This window comes from Engystomops pustulosus, chromosome 2 (assembly GCF_040894005.1).
Source record: "Engystomops pustulosus chromosome 2, aEngPut4.maternal, whole genome shotgun sequence".
Taxonomy (NCBI): domain Eukaryota; kingdom Metazoa; phylum Chordata; class Amphibia; order Anura; family Leptodactylidae; genus Engystomops; species Engystomops pustulosus.
The window spans coordinates 203,252,659-203,270,288 of NC_092412.1; the positions used below are offsets into that span (position 1 = coordinate 203,252,659).

The following is a 17,630-nucleotide window of genomic DNA, read 5'->3' on the forward strand; positions in this document are numbered from 1 at the left end:
TGCACCCCCTCGCCACCTCCCTCTCCCATGCTGTGCATTGATGGCAGTTACACCAAGACTAGCGGTCATATCATGCAGGTGGTGAGGGTGTGCATTATTAGCAGGCTGGTGCACCGGACATTTTGTCCCCACACTCCATGCAGCTAATTATAACTTTGTTTTCTAGGTAATCCTGGCGTGTCAAGATTAGCAACAGAAATTGCCAAGGTCAAGGTGAAGAGGAGCGGAGGTGAGTATTAATAAGTTTTTTTATGTTTTCAAAGTCTTTGATTTCCTCTTAGGGGTATTCCCAGAATATGAACATCTGACAAAAACCCATGATGATATAAATAAATGAATATAACAAAACTCAACGTCATTAGTCACAAAATGGAGCTTAAATAGTTTGATTTTAAGATTCACAGAATGTTACGGGCTTTCTAAAGTAGGGGGAGTTATCACCAAGAAGGCAGCAACTGGAAACTACAAGTCCCATGATCCTTTAGATCTCAGTAACCCCTCATCCCACTTATGCTCTGCTTCCAGTGTGGACCTAAGAGCCTTTCTTGCTCAGTTACCATGATGTGTAACTCCCATCACTGCACAGCATCTCACTGAGATGACGTCTCACCACAACACTGGCCGTACTGGATGCACTGCAACCAACTAACTAAACTAACCAAAGTGATGATCACATGATCTGTCTAGGCAGGTGCAGGACATGTGATGTGGACAAGTTACCAGCAGCCATTTTCAACGATTAAAGTGGGACTGATTAAAGTCTTCATTACAGTGTATGTCTTCAGCACTTTTCTTATATGGGGAGCAAAGTTTTAAAGAACAACTAATAATTTCTGGAATACCCCTTTGGGTACTTGATGAGGCCAGTACAGGCCTTTCAAGTACTAAAGGAGAATCAATTGTATCATTGATTAACATGGCAGTGTATACAGGTCTTTCCCGTGTACACAGCGACATACACCAGGACTAGCAATGATATCATCACCTGCGCCATGGGTAAAATCCATTATCTGGATTCTGCATAGTAAGAGGTGGTATTATGGAATATGTATGAAATATTTTGGGGAACAGTCTGGTCAGCTATGGGAGGAGTGTACATTATTTTGGTGCACAGTGGGTGACAAAGATGGTAACCAGGTGACACTATTCTGTGAATATTTTCAGTTGTACAGTGTTGTGATTTGCTGCATAGAGCAGAAGCTTCTGGAGGTGAATATAATAGTGGTAAGTAACAGGCAGGATAAGTCATCACAGATTTCTTTATTGGAAGGAACAGATTGTCATCTGTTAGTTAGTACATACCACTTCTTCTGTAGTCACTAAGTAACTTCTTAATGTATATGACACAGATGTGTCATACAGTTCACACTGGTAAACTGTAATATGTATACTGTAATTGGGGGAGGGGCAAAATTACTGATGGCAGTTGTAGTTATGAATATCTGAACGCCTTTTCAATAGACTGTAAAGAAGTAGCATGGTAAAAAATAACAATTACGTGAGAGTCCCTATATGTGTAATCACATGCTTCACTGTCCTCAGAGCATGTGTATCATCACATCCAAGGTGCCTGTCAGTGTGGATACTGCAAAGCCTCTACATCATGCTCTATGGATTTCCTATCCTGTCCCCAATACACTGTTGACATGGGGAGAGGTGATTTTAGGCAATTTTAGCTGTTATCACCCTACCTTATAGTATGCTAACCCTGCAGTGCCAATGAACAGGGCCGGCGCTAGCACTGGGCATGTCAGGGCAAGAGCCGAGGCCCAGAGCTGTTGGGGGGCCCACATAAGGCTATCCATAAGGAATCCAAGCGGGTGAGGGTGCTGTATTTAATTAATCCATAGGGGGTGAAGGGGGCTTTATATAAAATAACCGTGAGGGGGCTGTGTGGGATGATTAACTAGGGAATCTTTTAGGGAACAGGAGCCTATTTTAGATTCTGAATTAACGTGAGTTCACTGTAAAAGGGGCCATTGAGGCTCTGTCGCCCATGGGCCTGCTGAATCCTGGAGTCGACCCTGCCAATGAATTAATGTATTAAAACCTGACTTACATCTTGATGATTGTTCCCCACCTTTTACAAGGGTCCTAAATAAGCTGGGTGACACTTGGACACCATTATGTACAACATTATATACAACATAATGGGGGACATGTATTATTGTATCTGCGCCCAAAAAATGCTGTGATTTTAAGTTTTTTGGGGCGCAGAATTGTTGCGGATCATTTGGCGCCAGAAAGAACAGATGTTTCCGACTATCCCGACAGCTTCAGGGTTTTTTGGGGCAAGTGGGCGTGGCCTAACGTTTCCACATTATCCTCCACTTTTATGTGTATCTTGCCAGAAATTTTAGTTGCAAATTTACCAGGAAAAAATTGGTCTGAGAGCAAAATTAAGGCGCAGTGCATGTAACATTTGGGCGCACACTTCTTTACTGTCTGCATTTTTCTGGCGCACGACTGATTAGTTCCGTTTACCCAGTAATCATTAACAGCCATGCACCACTTTAATAGATCGGGCTGTGCTTTGCGGAGACTGATCTCCGATGGCGACAGTCTTCCTTGCGGCACAATTAGTAAATCCCCCCAATATGTATATAACATTTATGTGATGTATCTGTGATGTGTATATACTATATGTCTACACAATGTATGATGTGTATGTATACTGCATTATGCTCTATATATGTACTGTGTATACCGTGCAACTGTAACTCACATTGGTGAGCATTTAAACCTGTATACTTTTAAAGCGGTAAGGGGGGCCCCATTCAGAAGTCTGCTAAGGGACCCTGCCTCTACTAGTTACGCCACTGGGCAGCACAGTACAGGCAGTCCCCGGGTTACATACAAGATAGGGTCTGTAGGTTTGTTCTTAAGTTGAATTTGTATGTAAGTCGGAACTGTATACTTTATAATTGTAAACCCATCCAAAATTTTTTGGGTCTTTGTCACAATTGTATTTTAAAAATGTTAGGTTGTCATAAGAACCAGGATTAACACTAAAGCTTCATTACAGACACCTGTGATAACTGTTACAGCTGATTATTGTAGCCTAGGACTAAATTACAATATACCACCAATATTCAGAGGTCCGTTTGTAACTAGGGGTCGTATGTAAGTCGGGTGTTCTTAAGTAGGGGACCGCCTGTATAGCTCTTCATGCCTGAGTCATTCTCTCAGCTACAGTACTATATATTCATATATGACTACATGATAAATCAGTAGCAAATCTAAAACATATATAGTAATTAGTGCTTATATCCAGGGTAATCTGGTGGTCCATTTCTGATTATAGACTGGGGCTATAGTCAAAGAAGTCAAAGGACTTGTATTAACTGCTGGATGAGACTGTGTCATTGCATCTAATTACTCTTTACTAATTCCAAAGTAAATTACAATGTGCTTCCCAATGTGCCCATCATTAAGCTTTACAGTAGTTTCCGCCATTACAGAACACGTGTGCTACACACAATTAAGTCTGTGCGCCTCAATCTCCAACATAGAATTGATTGTCACTATTTGAATGCACTTTGCCTACTCCATAAAGAAAGGAAAATAACTCCAACTGAAGAAGCTATCGCCATATCCAGACATTCTCATTACAAATCAGGTATGTACACAACATCGACGCTCTACTATGTGTATAAGACATTCACTTTTGAAATAGTCGTAAGTATTCTCTTCTCTATCCCACAGTCATTAGCAGCAAGCAGTTTTGACATGCTCAGCCATTTTGTCTCCCTCAGGGAAAACAATTCTGCAATTGGTATAATAAGTAAGAAGGCAGAACGCTCATGTTATGCTTCTGCTAAAAAAGTTCTAAATTCAAGAAAAACAGATCATATCGCTGAGCTTGTTACTAAGTTTTGCATAGGATATCTTGGTAAGTGTTGCATAACAAATTTTTCCTTGCCTTGGTCTAAATAGATCTTTATAACTTCATATTGTGGATGGTGGATAGATATAAAGGGGGACATTTATTAGGGCTTGTGGTCCATTTTCTGGTATACAACCCCTAAAGTAATCATCTTGTGATTGTGATTGTGATTATTTTCCCCTTTACGCCTTCTCCATCAAGTAGGTGTGGAGTAATGTGAAGATAGACATGTTAGGCGGCTGAGTGGGCTGATGTGGGGCATTCCTGCCTTACGCCTCCAAACTAGCTATAGCCTATGTCCCTTCTACTTTAGGCAGGCTGGGGCTTCTTGATATATCCCGCATGGTGGAGAGACGGGGATAATATTATACGCTGGTGCACTATGCAGTAGTGTATGACACATTTACTTCATAGTACAGGCGCTGCTCAGGAATTACAACATAAGGATAGTTGGTGTTGTGTAGTACCTATGGCCTATAATCAGGGATGTTGCTAGATCAAAAGTTCCTGTGCACAGGCCACAAATCCTTTCACCTAAGCAGTCACTGCCCCCAACCATCCTGGAGACTTCTGTCTCAAACTAGTATTAAGGGAAGCCTGTGGAGACGGTTCCGTCATCACCACAGGACACGTAGCTTTTTCCTCTAGCTTCTTAGACTGCCATTTGCACTTCTACTGCAGCCGTTCCCCAGCTGCCCCGAATACAGACTGTGCATGCTCCAGCGACTATACGGAAGGGAAGGAAGGATGCTTCAGTGGTCAGATGTTTTTGAACATTTACAGGTAAATAAAGCAAGTTAACTCACAACACCTTTACTTTCTTTTCATGGGCTCACATTACTGGCTGGTGTGTACCCTGTTTCGCCATGCCATGAAGATACTGACGGCCCATAACACAAACATAGAGCAGGTCCTATTCCTCCCCATCTCTGCTGCCTGGGATATCTTTTTCTAACAAACAAACTACAAACAATAGCACACAGGCCATTGATTACAGCCCGCAAACTACAGACAAATGTGCGAGTACAGATATACTGTACATACAGATATGCACTGCTCTAAAAAAGAGAACACTTAAACAACACAATATAACTCAAGTAAATCAAACTTTTGTGAAATGAAACTGTCCACTTAGGAAGGACTACTGGTTGACAATCAATTTCACAGACAATTAGCAAGACATACTCAATAAAGGAGAGGTGCTGCAGGTGGGGACTACAGACCACTTCTCAGGACCAGTGCTTTCTGGATGATGGTTTGATAAATTTTGAATGTTAGTGGTGCTTTCAACCTCATGGTAGCATAAGACAGACTCTACAACCCACAGAAGTGGCTCAATATGTGCAGCTCATCCAGGATGGCACACCTTTGTGCAAGGAGGAACAGTTGGACCACTGCCAGAGCCCTGCAAAATGACCTCCAGCAGCCACACATGTGCATGTGTCTGCACAAACGGACGGATGGTAGGAGGGCCCGATGTCCACAGATGGGGGTTGTGCAGTTGAAAGCAGGTTTACACTGAGCACATGTGGCAGACTTGACAGAGTGTAGATGCCGTGGAGAACAATCTGCTGCCTGAAACATCCTTCAGCATGACAGGTTTGGGTCACAAATGGTGTGGGGTGGCATTTCTCTTGAGGGCCACACAGCCCTCCATGTTTTTGCCAGAGGTAGCCTGGCTACCATTAGGTACCGAGATGAGATATGCAGACTCCTTGTGAGACTTTTGAGACTATATTCTGGTGCAGTTGGCCCTGAGTTCCACCTAATGCAGGACGATGCTAGACCTCATGTGAGTGGAGTGTATCAGCAGTTCCTGTAAGATTCAGGAGCATGCCAAGGCATTGTAAAGTGGTCATAGATGCACGTGGAGTCCACACACAATACTGAGACTCATTTTGACTTGCTTTGAGGACATAAGATAAAAGTTGGATCAGCCTCTAGTCTGTTTATTCACTTTAATTTTGTGGGTGACACCAAATCCAGGCCTCCATTGGTTAATAAATTGGATTTCCTTTAATGTTTTTTTTGTGATTTTGTTGTCAGCATATTCAACTTTGTACAGAAAAAAGTATTTAATGAGAATATTTCAGTCATTCAGATCTAGGTTGTGTTATTTGTTTAACATTGGAAACAGTGGGATGGGATGGGGATCTATGTTTCTAATATTTAATGCCCCCTGCTGTCAGTTACAGGAGAAAAAAAATTAATTGTACAAACTATTTTTCTAAACACCCCATCACAAAGGATTGTAAAAATAACATGCTACACTTAACCTGCTTGCTAGCCTGCTTTCACACGGATGCTACGCCTATGCCAGGATCCAGGGGAAACATACGTTTGGCTGGAGAGGCAGAAGGGGGGCGCTAGTCACACCTCCATAGCGGGACACTCTGCTGGCCCAAGCATATGGCAATAGATAGAGCATTCATAGAGCACGGTACAGCATATGTCCAGGTGAAAGGGGCCTAACACTTGTCTATACAACATCTTTCTCCAATATCAACGCTATCTGTTTCTTCCAGATGCAAAGAGATGAGTCCCTGACCACAATATTGCCTTCACCCATGGAATGACCTGGTGGTTGCAGCAAGACCAACATGCTTTGTGGCAGGCTCTGGTGAAAACCGGGTGCCACTTAGAGTCCGGTCCCAGGTGTCGGCTTGTGTCATTGTCCGCAGTGGTCCAGGGGGTCCACTACCCCAGAAGCCCGACAATGTCCCATTTTGTTCTGCCGTCTGCTCCACGCCAGTTCTTCCATCACATCTTCTGGCTCCATGGACTTCTCCACCACATTGTTTCTGATCAGGGGGGTTTAATTTGTCTCCAAATTCTGGTGATCCCTCTGTAACCAACTTCAAGTGAAATTGGACTTTTCCTCTGCCTATCACCCACGGTATAATGGTCAGGTGGAAAGAGTAAACCAGAATCTGGGCTGCTATCTCCGTCATTTTGTTTCTGCCCGTCAGGACAACTGGTCCACTCAGTTGTCATGGGTAGAGTTTTTTTATATAAATCTCTGGATTCAGCATCTGCAGGCTCTGCTCCATTTTTCATCAATTATGGACTGTAATCACGCCTTCCTGGTGCTGGCAGCCATGCCCACTGCAGCCTGTGTGTGTATGACTTAACCATACACAATTTTGCCTCTGTCCTCGGACATCCCTGCTGTTGAGGATTTGGTACGGGATCTGAAGTCCATCTGGGAGCAGACTTGCCTTCGCTTGTTAAGGGCTTCTGCCCGAACCAAGCTACAGGCTGACAAGAGACGTAGGCTTCCTCCGATCTTCTCTCCATGTGACAAAGTCTCGATGTCCTCCATGTATGTCCTGCAAAAGATTACTGGCTATAAACTTGGTCCATGATTCCTGTGTCCTTTCGAGGTGCTCAGCCACAGCAATCCTGTGGCCTACAAGTTGTGCCTTGGTCCCACCATGCAATCCTTCCACATATCTCTACTCAAGCCAATCATCCTTAACCACTTCACCCATGAAGTTCCTCCTCCTGCTCCGGAGGCTGACTCTACCAATGTCTTTGTAAAGGAGACATGAAGATACACATGAAGATGGTGAGAGGTAAGCGGTTCTTCTTGGTAGACTGAAAGAGGTTCAGGCCCGAGGAGAGATCTTGGGATCCTGAGGACAATATCCTGGACCATGGTCTCCTGCAGAGATTTCTCCGGCCCAAGAAGAGGGGGAGGCAGAAGGGGGGGGGGGTACTGTCACAGGTGCTCCTGCGTCCAAACCGTGGGTCGCAGCCTCACCTATGCTCCTCGTGCCCCGCCAGGGCCCGCGCCACTTACCTGTCCTCATTCCTGTCCCGGCTCGCTAAGATTTAAAGGGCCAGGGCACCGCTGATTGGTGCTAGCCATTTCCAGGAAATTGTTAAAAGCCGGCCTCTCCCTGCATTCCCTGTCGGATCTTCATGCTTACGCTGTTGAGAAAGCTTCTGTCCCTGTCTTTTGCTTGTGTTTGGATTTCCCATTGTGATTCTATATTAGACTTTGATCCTGTTCCGCCTCCCCCGACCTGTTGCTTTGTCCCTGACTCAGGTGCTGAGCTACTCGTGTTGACTTCCTGCCTGCCGCCGACTACGATCCTGCTTTACGTCTGTGTACCTCACTTTGGCTACCACCGCGGACAAAGTCGCACCTGTGGAATGACCTGGTGGTACCACGCCGCAGCAAGTCTAACCCACTTTGCGGCGGGCTCTGGTGAAAACTGGATGCCTCTTAGATTCCGGTCCCTGGTGCCGGCTTACCCCATCGTCCGCGGTGGTCCAGTGGGTCCAATGCCCATGGAGCTTTACATATGCTAAATAACAATTCATTTATGATGATTCCTCAAATAATTATATGACAATTAAAGAATCACAACATTTTCAGCAAAAAATTAATATATTAAAAAAAATACATATGCTATTTTTAATAGTTTTTGATGGTAGCAATAAATAATTAATGGGGCAAACTGCTTAAATTTCCTAATCTGTGATCATGTGGACTTGGGTTGATAAAATCAATATCTCCACCTATCTTTTTTTCATTAAGGCCCATAGTACATTAATCTAAAAGTTGAATGTGTGAACAGCAAATGTTTTATTCTGTCAACAATATTGACATTCAGTGAGTTGCATATGACATTTAGAACTGCAAATATTGTGGCTGGTACACAGACAAGAGGATTATTAGGTTAAACCATCCTGTATCACCTGTACATGCATAGTGTTTGTCATGTCATGTATAACCTAAGTAAATACATTCTTTTATTTAAGGCTTGGTAGAGAAAATCATTAAATTATATATATTTTATTACCCACAGAAAGGAAGAAAATAAAATGCTGGGAATTATTTGCAGTTTATTCTAGTTACTAAATAATATGTTCCACATTTAGTTTAGAAGTCAAAATAAAAAAAATATTATGTACAAGAATACAACTACTATAATACTACCCATATATACACGACTAGAACTACTATAATACTACCCCTATGCACAAGAATACAACTACTATAATACTAATCCTATGTACAAGAATACAACTACTATAATACTAATCCTATGTACAAGAATATAACTACTACAATACTGCCCCCTATGTACAAGAATATACCAAATATTTGACTAAACCATTTGGGGGGGATTGTGAGAGGTGCAGATCATCTATGTGCAACTGCCTTAAAGAGAACCCGTCAGGCAAATTAACCCTCGAAAATAAATATATTTTCATAAATTGCCATTAGAAAGCATTGTCCCTATCCGGTCATTGTCCCTCTATATGCCTGTAAATTTAAGCAATGAGGTAATAAAGCTGTATGAAAATGTCCTGAGAGATGTCCAGTGATTCATTATCATATTCAAGGTGTACAGCTTATTCATGAGTAGGAGGCACAGCCACAGCCCAGCGCTTGGCTGAAAGCCTGTACAATGATCTGAGGTATAATGGTGTAATGGTTCCTCCATGTGCTTCCTGGTGCGGCGGGCTCACCCCCTGCAGCCTGTGTATATGAGTTACTCCTATACACATGACTGACAGCCTGTATAATTATGTGAGGCATAATGGTGTAGTGGCTCCTCCATGTGCTTCCTGGTGCTGGCGCCCCCTGCAGCCTGTGTGTGTATGAGATACTCCTATACACATGGCTGACAGCCTGTATAATAATGTGAGGTATAATGGTGTAATGGCTCCTCCATGTGCTTCCTGGTGCTGGCGGCCAAGCCCCCTGCAGCCTGTCTGTATGAGATACTCCTATACACATGACTGACAGCCTGTATAATGATGTGAGGTATAATGGTGTAATGGCTCCTCAATGTGCTTCCTGGTGCTGGCGGCCATGCCCCCCGCCACCTGTCTGTATGAGATACTCCTATACACATGACTGACAGCCTGTATAATGATGTGAGGTATAATTGTGTAATGTCTCCTCTATGTGTTTCCTGGTGCTGGTGCCCCCTGCAGCCTGTTTGTATATGGGTGAGATACAACAACTCCAGTCAGCCATGATACAGCAGAACATGTCATATTTGTGTGTAGCTGATGTCTGTGTCTCACACATGTGTATAGGATGACAACATGTCAGCAGCTAAAGCATAGACACTAGCAATGCTTTACTATACATTACACACAGACATGAGCAGTGAGAGGAGAGGGGAGGGGTAACAGGGGTGACATCACTTTCCCTCTCCATGTGCCCAGCCTCATTTACATAATGTATGAATTGACTAGATAAAGGCTGGGATGGGATCCTTGTGAGCTGCTCCAAAAGGTATTGGTACAAATTTAGTGACAGAGACCTGATGACAGGTATCCTTTAAAGATATCTACACCTGATCCAACCTGTCATGTAACCGCATGTAAATCTACAAAAAGTCTTCACTTTTTTATGCACAAATTTTTTATGCAGTTTTTACCCTCTTATAATATAATTCTTTATTTATATAGCGCACACAGCTCACAATCTGAACAACCTAACAGTACGTTTTGAAGGAAACCGAAGTACCCGGAGGAAACCCACACAAACACGGAGAGAACATACAAACTATTTGCAGATGTTGACCTGGGTGGGATTTGAACCCAGGACCCCAGCGCTGCAAGGCAGAAGTGCTACTCACTTAGCCACCATGCCGCCCTACTCAGCCACCTTGCCGCCCTATTTTGTTTATCTGTGATCTTTTGGTTTTGGGTTTCTTTTCTTACTTGCCTCATTGTCACTAAACAATTATTCAATAAACAGAACAAACTAAAATAGTGTTTCCGTATTTCATGCAGACTTTTAGTTGACTTTCACAATGAGAAAACGTCCACAAAGCAAAGGCAGAAAATTAGTGTGTTAATTTTTTTTGTCACACAATTGCTATGCTGAAATGTGTCTTGTCTACTTTATTTCTATTTTTCACTTTCGCTTTAATGCGCCAAATTACACTTTTTGGTATGGAATCATATTTGTTTTTTCCTAACATCTGTATCTGGATTGTAGTGCGTTGTATAGTCACACATAGTTTTGGTCTGATGGATGATATAAAGTCAGGTTTCTAGTGAAGCTTCTCTAGATAAAAAATGTGTGTATTCAGCCAAAACCTGTAAGTTTTCACTGTTCCCAGAAAAGACTAATGACAGATTCAGCTCTGCTGCATGTGTATGAGCGCTGCTGCGAGAAGATAAACCTATATACTGGGGCTTTAGCTGTGATCCTTTATGTATTGTCAAGGATTTTTGTTGGTTTCTTTTTAAGCCCACAATTTATTTTCTTTGCGCTTTTTATCCCGACTTCTTTAATTAAGTCGCTTTTGCTACAATATTCCCCAGCAGCGAAATGATTAAATTAACTGGGGATTTCCTAGACTCTGCGATCATTTATATTCCCCAGAATAGAGAGAAAGAAGCAAGTGGCTGGTGATTTATAAGGCGGCGAGCAGAATTACAAATTTCCTTCTGATCCCATGGTTAGATTGTGGTTGTCCTTGAGGTGTGTCTCAGGCTGCCCATTCATTTCCTCCATACATCTCGCTCTCCGCTGAAGCATGGCGCTGTCACCCAGCACGCTGCAGCCTGTCACCCACATCATCTTCGACATGGACGGCCTTCTGCTCGGTGTGTACAATGCATTCTTATTTATCACTGCCCAGCAGCTGCTGCTCCCTCAGTCTGGCAATGACAGTGTTAATCTTGCAGTGCAGGGCCCTGTTAACCCCTTCCCTCCTGCACTGCAGCGCTGGCTGCCATTACTACAGGTGGGATCCTCTGCAGTGGGCGGTGTATAACAGTGTGACATGTGATATTTGGTTGCCCCTGCTTTTCTTTGTGGTGAACCCCTTATATGTGGTGTGCATAGAGGCTCAGCCCAGAGCAGTAGTTGCTTTTCACAGTGACACTCTATTTCTCCATTACCGTAATACTTGTAGTAATCAGGAATGCAAATTACCATATTATCTCTACTTATCAGGCACTTCCAGCTTGCTATGTAAGCCCAGGGCAGAATTGTGATTAACGCTCCAAAGTTCTGTTATGTTATTGTGGTAGATGGCATAGCATATCGCATGTTAATAATTAACCCTTGAGTGCTCATGCAAGATTCATGCAGATTCAAAGTCTTTACATAAAAAAAGACCAACAACTCCTCTGACATGTCTTAGGTCCATGAATCATGATTACAGGTTTGTTTAGTGGGGAAGAAGGGATTCCTTGTATCATATATCACTATAATGCATGGCATCCCGTCCTGGCAATGTGGTTGGTTCGTAAATTCTGGTCCATGATTCACGGACTGACCATGGCCGTCTGTTTTAGCTCATAAAATATCAATTTAGCATAATTGTACTTAAAGTTCAGTGTTTGACCTCTATTATTCTTCCTGGAAAAATATGAGCATGTTGACAACTGGATGTCTACAGTACATATGGCCTCATGCACCCAAATATTGTTTTTGAATGTTTACTAGCTGTTGTTTTATTGGCTACTATGTGCCCATGTGGTATCCCCATGTACGAGCCAACTGCCCAAACTGCAGGTCCTGTGGCTGCCGAGGACCTCACCCCCTGATGACACCCACTGCCTTACAGTGTCCTTTTAGTGTTGACAATGGAAGCCGGTGTACCTTTTAAAAAAGGTAAAATAGAAATGCCCAGTTGTCAATTCAAAAATATCCAGGAGGAATAAAAGAGGAACATGGTCCAAAGAAATAATATGTTTATTATTGGGATGGATGTAGAAAATATTAGATAAGTTACAGATAAAATCATGATAGCAGCTCTCTGTTTTGGTCAAAAATTAATAATAGGGGTAGTAATATGTGCCGCATAATAGTCTATATTTTGGTGTACAAACAGTTTCTAACATACTAAGTAGTGGTAAGATTTGGGGATCCTTTATAGACCATCTAGTCATAGTAATTACATCATGCTTCTCTCTAGTGGCAATTACATTGGTATAATACTCGTTGTCAGGTCAGCATGCAGTCAGTTGTAGTTCCAGGCGGTCAACGGGTTACGTACAAGATAGATTCCGTAGGTTTGATCTTAAGTTGAATTTGTATGGAAGTCGGAACTGTATATTGGATTTATTGGATTTTAAAAATAAGGGATTGTTATAAGAACCAGGATTAACAATAAAGCTTAATTACAGACACCTTTAATAACTATTATAGCTGTTTATTGTAGCCTAAGACTAAAGTACAGTAAATTACCAACATCCAGTTTGTAACTAGTAGTTGTCTGTAAGTCAGGGGTTCTTAAGTAGGGGACAGCCTGTATTTATGTAACATAAATGTTGGCTTTGAGGTCTATTGTGCACAGTAATGGTGCGGTGAGCATACTGCATTGTATACCAGTGCAGCCGCTCCGCAGAATACATCAGGAGGCCGGAGTCTCCTAATATATCCGGCAGCATGTGGTGTTCATCATACGCCAGTGCATGTTATACCCCAAAAGTAGTGCAAACTGCACTATGTACAGTTTGCCTGTTGAGTGCGCCAGATTCATTAAAGGTTGCACGCGGGAAGTGTGCACCAACTTTTTGTTGGTCTACCTTTAACGTAGAGTGAACAACACAATTCCTCAGTATTACAGTAATAAATGTGGCGCATGGTCCGACTCTGCGCCAGGAAAACCATAGGCTCAGATACATTGGTGGAATTTATTAATGTGTTGGTCAATATTAGAAATGAAGATTCACCATCACATTGGCTCCGACATTTGAGAGCTCGACAACTCTAGTCTTGTTATGCACCAGATTTATTATTCTGATGATGAAATCTGAAACAGTTGGTTTTTATTTTAGACCTGCTATTAGTGGGTCTAAACTGTGGCACACTGACTAGTTTTTTTTTGCGCACAGACTATTTTACACCAGGTCAAACCCCCTTTTCTGGATACCACACTCCTTTTGTCAGAAACAACAAAAAAAGGTCTAAAATTTTTTTATGAATGTGTTGAAAGGCATTTTGTAGCACAATGGCTTATTGTAGCACACTATAGCCTTCATTGCTTAGCTAGTAAAGGTACAGAAGAGAACATGGGTGTCTCCATGCCTCTTGTTATTGGTTCAAACAAGTGAACGATGTTATCTCCCAAGAGGTAACACGCCTGTAAATAACAAATGAAGAATCCGCGGAAGCAGCACTCCAGTAAAATATGGTCAGAACATTGACAGAGATATAACATTTCAGACCCTCAATGGAACCATTTTCAAGTGACCCGGTTTATATTGAGGGGATGAACCCTACAAAGATCTGTTTTTATCACAGTGCTGAAAACCTCTAACTCGGCTTATACTCGAGTCTTTAAAAAAAAATAACACTGTGCTTACCTTTCCGACATCCCCCGTAGGTCCTCTTCTGCGTCCTATGCTCCAGTGCTGCCTCAAGTTCTTCGGATCCTCTTCGGGCTCTTCCACTCCTCTTCGGCTCCCCTCGCGATACCGGTGGCTTACAAACAATGGCGTCGGCAAGCGGCTGACGTCATTTTGTGTGCTGGCTGAGTGCGAAGACCAGAAGAGGAGCGGAACATCTCAAAGAGGAGCCAAAAAGGAGCGGAAGAACTGAATAGGACCGAAGGACCCAAGGCATCGGAAGCAGAAGAGGACCTACGGGGGACATCGGAAAGGTGAGTACAGTGTTAATTTTTTTTTTACTACAAGGACTGGCAGGCTGTATACTACAGGGGCTGGCAGGCTATATACTAGGAGCTGATGAGGGCTGTATACCACAGGGGGCTGGCAGGCTGTATACTACAGGGGGCTGGCAGGCTGTATACTACAGGGGGCTGGCAGGCTATATACTACAGGGGGCTGGCAGGCTATATACTACAGGGGGCTGGCAGGCTGTATACTATAGGGGCTAGCTGGCTATACACTAGGAGCTGACAAGCTATATACTACAGGGGTTGGTAGGCTATATATTACAAGGGGCTGGCAGGCTGTATACTACAGGGGCTGGCAGGCTGTATACTACAGTGGCTGGCTGGCTATATACTAGGGGCTGGCAGGCTATGTACTACAGGAGCTGGCAGGCTGTATTCTACAGGGGCTGGCAGGCTGTATTCTACAGGGGCTGGCAGACTATATACTACAGGGGGCTGTGACCAATGCATTTCCCATCCTCGGCTTATACTCAAGTCAATAGGTTTTCACATTTTTTTGTGTTAAAATTGGGTAACTCGGCTTATACTCGGGTCGGCTTATACCCGAGTATATATGGTACTTTTAGAATATAAATGCATGGACTTTTCATAGATAAACACAACAGTATGTGCAGGATTAGAAGGCTATAAAATCAATACAATGTAAATTAAATAGATTTTAGATGTAAAAAAATTCATGTGCTGCAGTACAAAAGAAAATCTTGCTCGCAAGGTAGGGAGTCTGAATTACTACTAAATTGCTACAGAGCAATATATGATCACTTAATTTTATTCAGAAATAATGTCAGCTACATTGATCAACATTTGTTGGATTTTTTTTCCATCAAATGAATCTGAATGTTCTTCATGAAACTGGCTCACTCTTCACTGCTCCGGCAGAGTGCAACAACTTTTTTTTATGGTGCACCTTTAACATAGAGCATGCAACACAATTTTGTAGAGTCTCAGTAATAAATGTGGTGCACTGTCCGAGTGTGCACGAGAATGGCCCTTTATGTGCAGAAATTTGTGTTGCGTTGGGTATAGTGCAGCCTCAGGACAATGGCACACCAGTAAGGCTGCCAGTTACATAGGGTTTGTCAGATAATTAAGGAAATTATCATCCAGGTGCCAGATTAAAGCCAGGTATCTGAAAGAGTTCAGATTTTTGATCACTTTTCTTTGCAATTATCTCATTTACATTTTTATTATGTGCTTTAGAATTATATACAATTTATGAAATAAGCTTAAACTATTGCTATTATACTCATGTTAGGATATATTCACATAGGACTACCCGATGACCTTGATATTTAGGAAATTGTGTGTTGCTCGCCAATTTTATCTCCAGAGTACAATAGTACTCATGCATATTTCAGTAATACTTCTTTATAGCGTTTTAGTTAGAAGTTGACTGATACATAGACGGAAAAGCTGTGTGTGTACTGGGTTATATACCACTCTGAACCAACATCAGAATGTTTTATGGCATTTGTCTATAACCTGGAGCACCAATACATTACTAACTGCATTTCCTTCTCTTTGAAGAATAATTCCTCCTAGCAGAAGAACACACACTTCCCTGGTTAATGTAGCCAAGCACACTGTAAATGATTGTGGACTTCTTTCAGTACTTTGGCCAGTTAAATGCTAATTTATTAATGCTTTATCAGGTTCTTACCAAATGAAACACTTAAAGGGAAAAGCTTTGAGATAATAGGACTTATTAGACACATACACTCACCGGCCACTTTATTAGGTACACCATGCTAGTAACGGTTTGGACCCCCTTTTGCCTTCAGAACTGCCTCAATTCTTCGTGGCATAGATTCAACAAGGTGCTGGAGGCATTCCTCAGAGATTTTGGTCCATATTGACATGATGGCATCACACAGTTGCGCAGATTTGTCGGCTGCACATCCATGATGCGAATCTCCCGTTCCACCACATTCCAAAGATTCTCTATTGGATTGAGATCTGGTGACTGTGGAGGCCATTTGAGTACAGTGAACTCATTGTCATGTTCAAGAAACCAGTCTGAGATGATTCCAGCTTTATGACATGGCGCATTATCCTGATGAAAGTAGCCATCAGATGTTGGGTATATTGTGGTCATTAAACGATGGACATGGTCAGCAACAATACTCAGGTAGGCTGTGGCGTTGCAACGATGCTCAATTGGTACCAAGGGGCCCAAAGAGTGCCAAGAAAATATTCCCCACACCATGACACCACCACCACCAGCCTGAACCGTTGACACAAGGCAGGATGGATCCATGCTTTCATGTTGTTGACACCAAATTCTGACCCTACCATCCGAATGTTGCAGCAGAAATCGAGACTCATCAGACCAGGCAACGTTTTTCCAATCTTCTACTGTCCAATTTCGATGAGCTTGTGCAAATTGTAGCCTCAGTTTCCTGTTCTTAGCTGAAAGGAGTGGCACCCGTGTGGTCTTCTGCTGCTGTAGCCCATCTGCCTCAAAGTTCAACGTACTGTGCGTTCAGAGATGCTCTTCTGCCTACCTTGGTTGTAACGGGTGGTGATTTGAGTCACTGTTGCCTTTCTATCAGCTCGAACCAGTCTGCCCATTCTCCTCTGACCTCTGGCATCAACAAGGCATTTCCGCCCACAGAACTGCCGCTCACTGGATGTTTTTTCTTTTTCGGACCTTTCTCTGTAAACCCTAGAGATGGTTGTGCGTGAAAATCCCAGTAGATCAGCAGTTTCTGAAATACTCAGACCAGCCCTTCTGGCACCAACAACCATGCCACGTTCAAAGGCACTCAAATCACCTTTCTTCCCCATACTGATGCCCGGTTTGAACTGCAGGAGATTGTCTTGACCATGTCTACATGCCTAAATGCACTGAGTTGCCGCCATGTAATTATCTGATTAGAAATTAAGTGTTAACGAGCAGTTGGACAGGTGTACCTAATAAAGTGGCAGGTGAGTGCAGTTTTAGGGCAAACATAAGAATTAGCTGCAAACTGCCCTTTATGGATCAGAGTCCTACTGCCACATAGGAGAACATGGATGTGACAGCTGTGTCCTCACTTCATATTTATTTCCCAAAATATCCCATATACAGGCCTACCACGTACTAATGTTAGCTAGGTAGATTATCTCCTTCT

At 42.8% G+C, this 17,630-nt stretch overlaps 1 protein-coding gene across 4 annotated transcripts in view; it reads left to right on the plus strand.

Annotated features, from left to right (window-relative positions):
• Positions 1-17,630, plus strand: part of PUDP (pseudouridine 5'-phosphatase) — a 232,092-nt gene that overhangs the window by 33,770 nt on the left and 180,692 nt on the right. Inside the window, exon 1 of one of the 4 annotated variants that reach the window (XM_072137854.1) lies at positions 11,266-11,473. The exons of 1 other annotated variant lie outside the window; for it this stretch is intronic. In XM_072137854.1, the coding sequence (XP_071993955.1) occupies positions 11,404-11,473 (70 nt within the window). In that variant the 5' untranslated portion in view covers positions 11,266-11,403. Of the gene's footprint in view, positions 1-11,265; positions 11,474-17,630 lie in introns of those variants that run through there. 2 more of the 4 variants (XM_072137858.1, XM_072137856.1) reach the window with 2 other exon arrangements.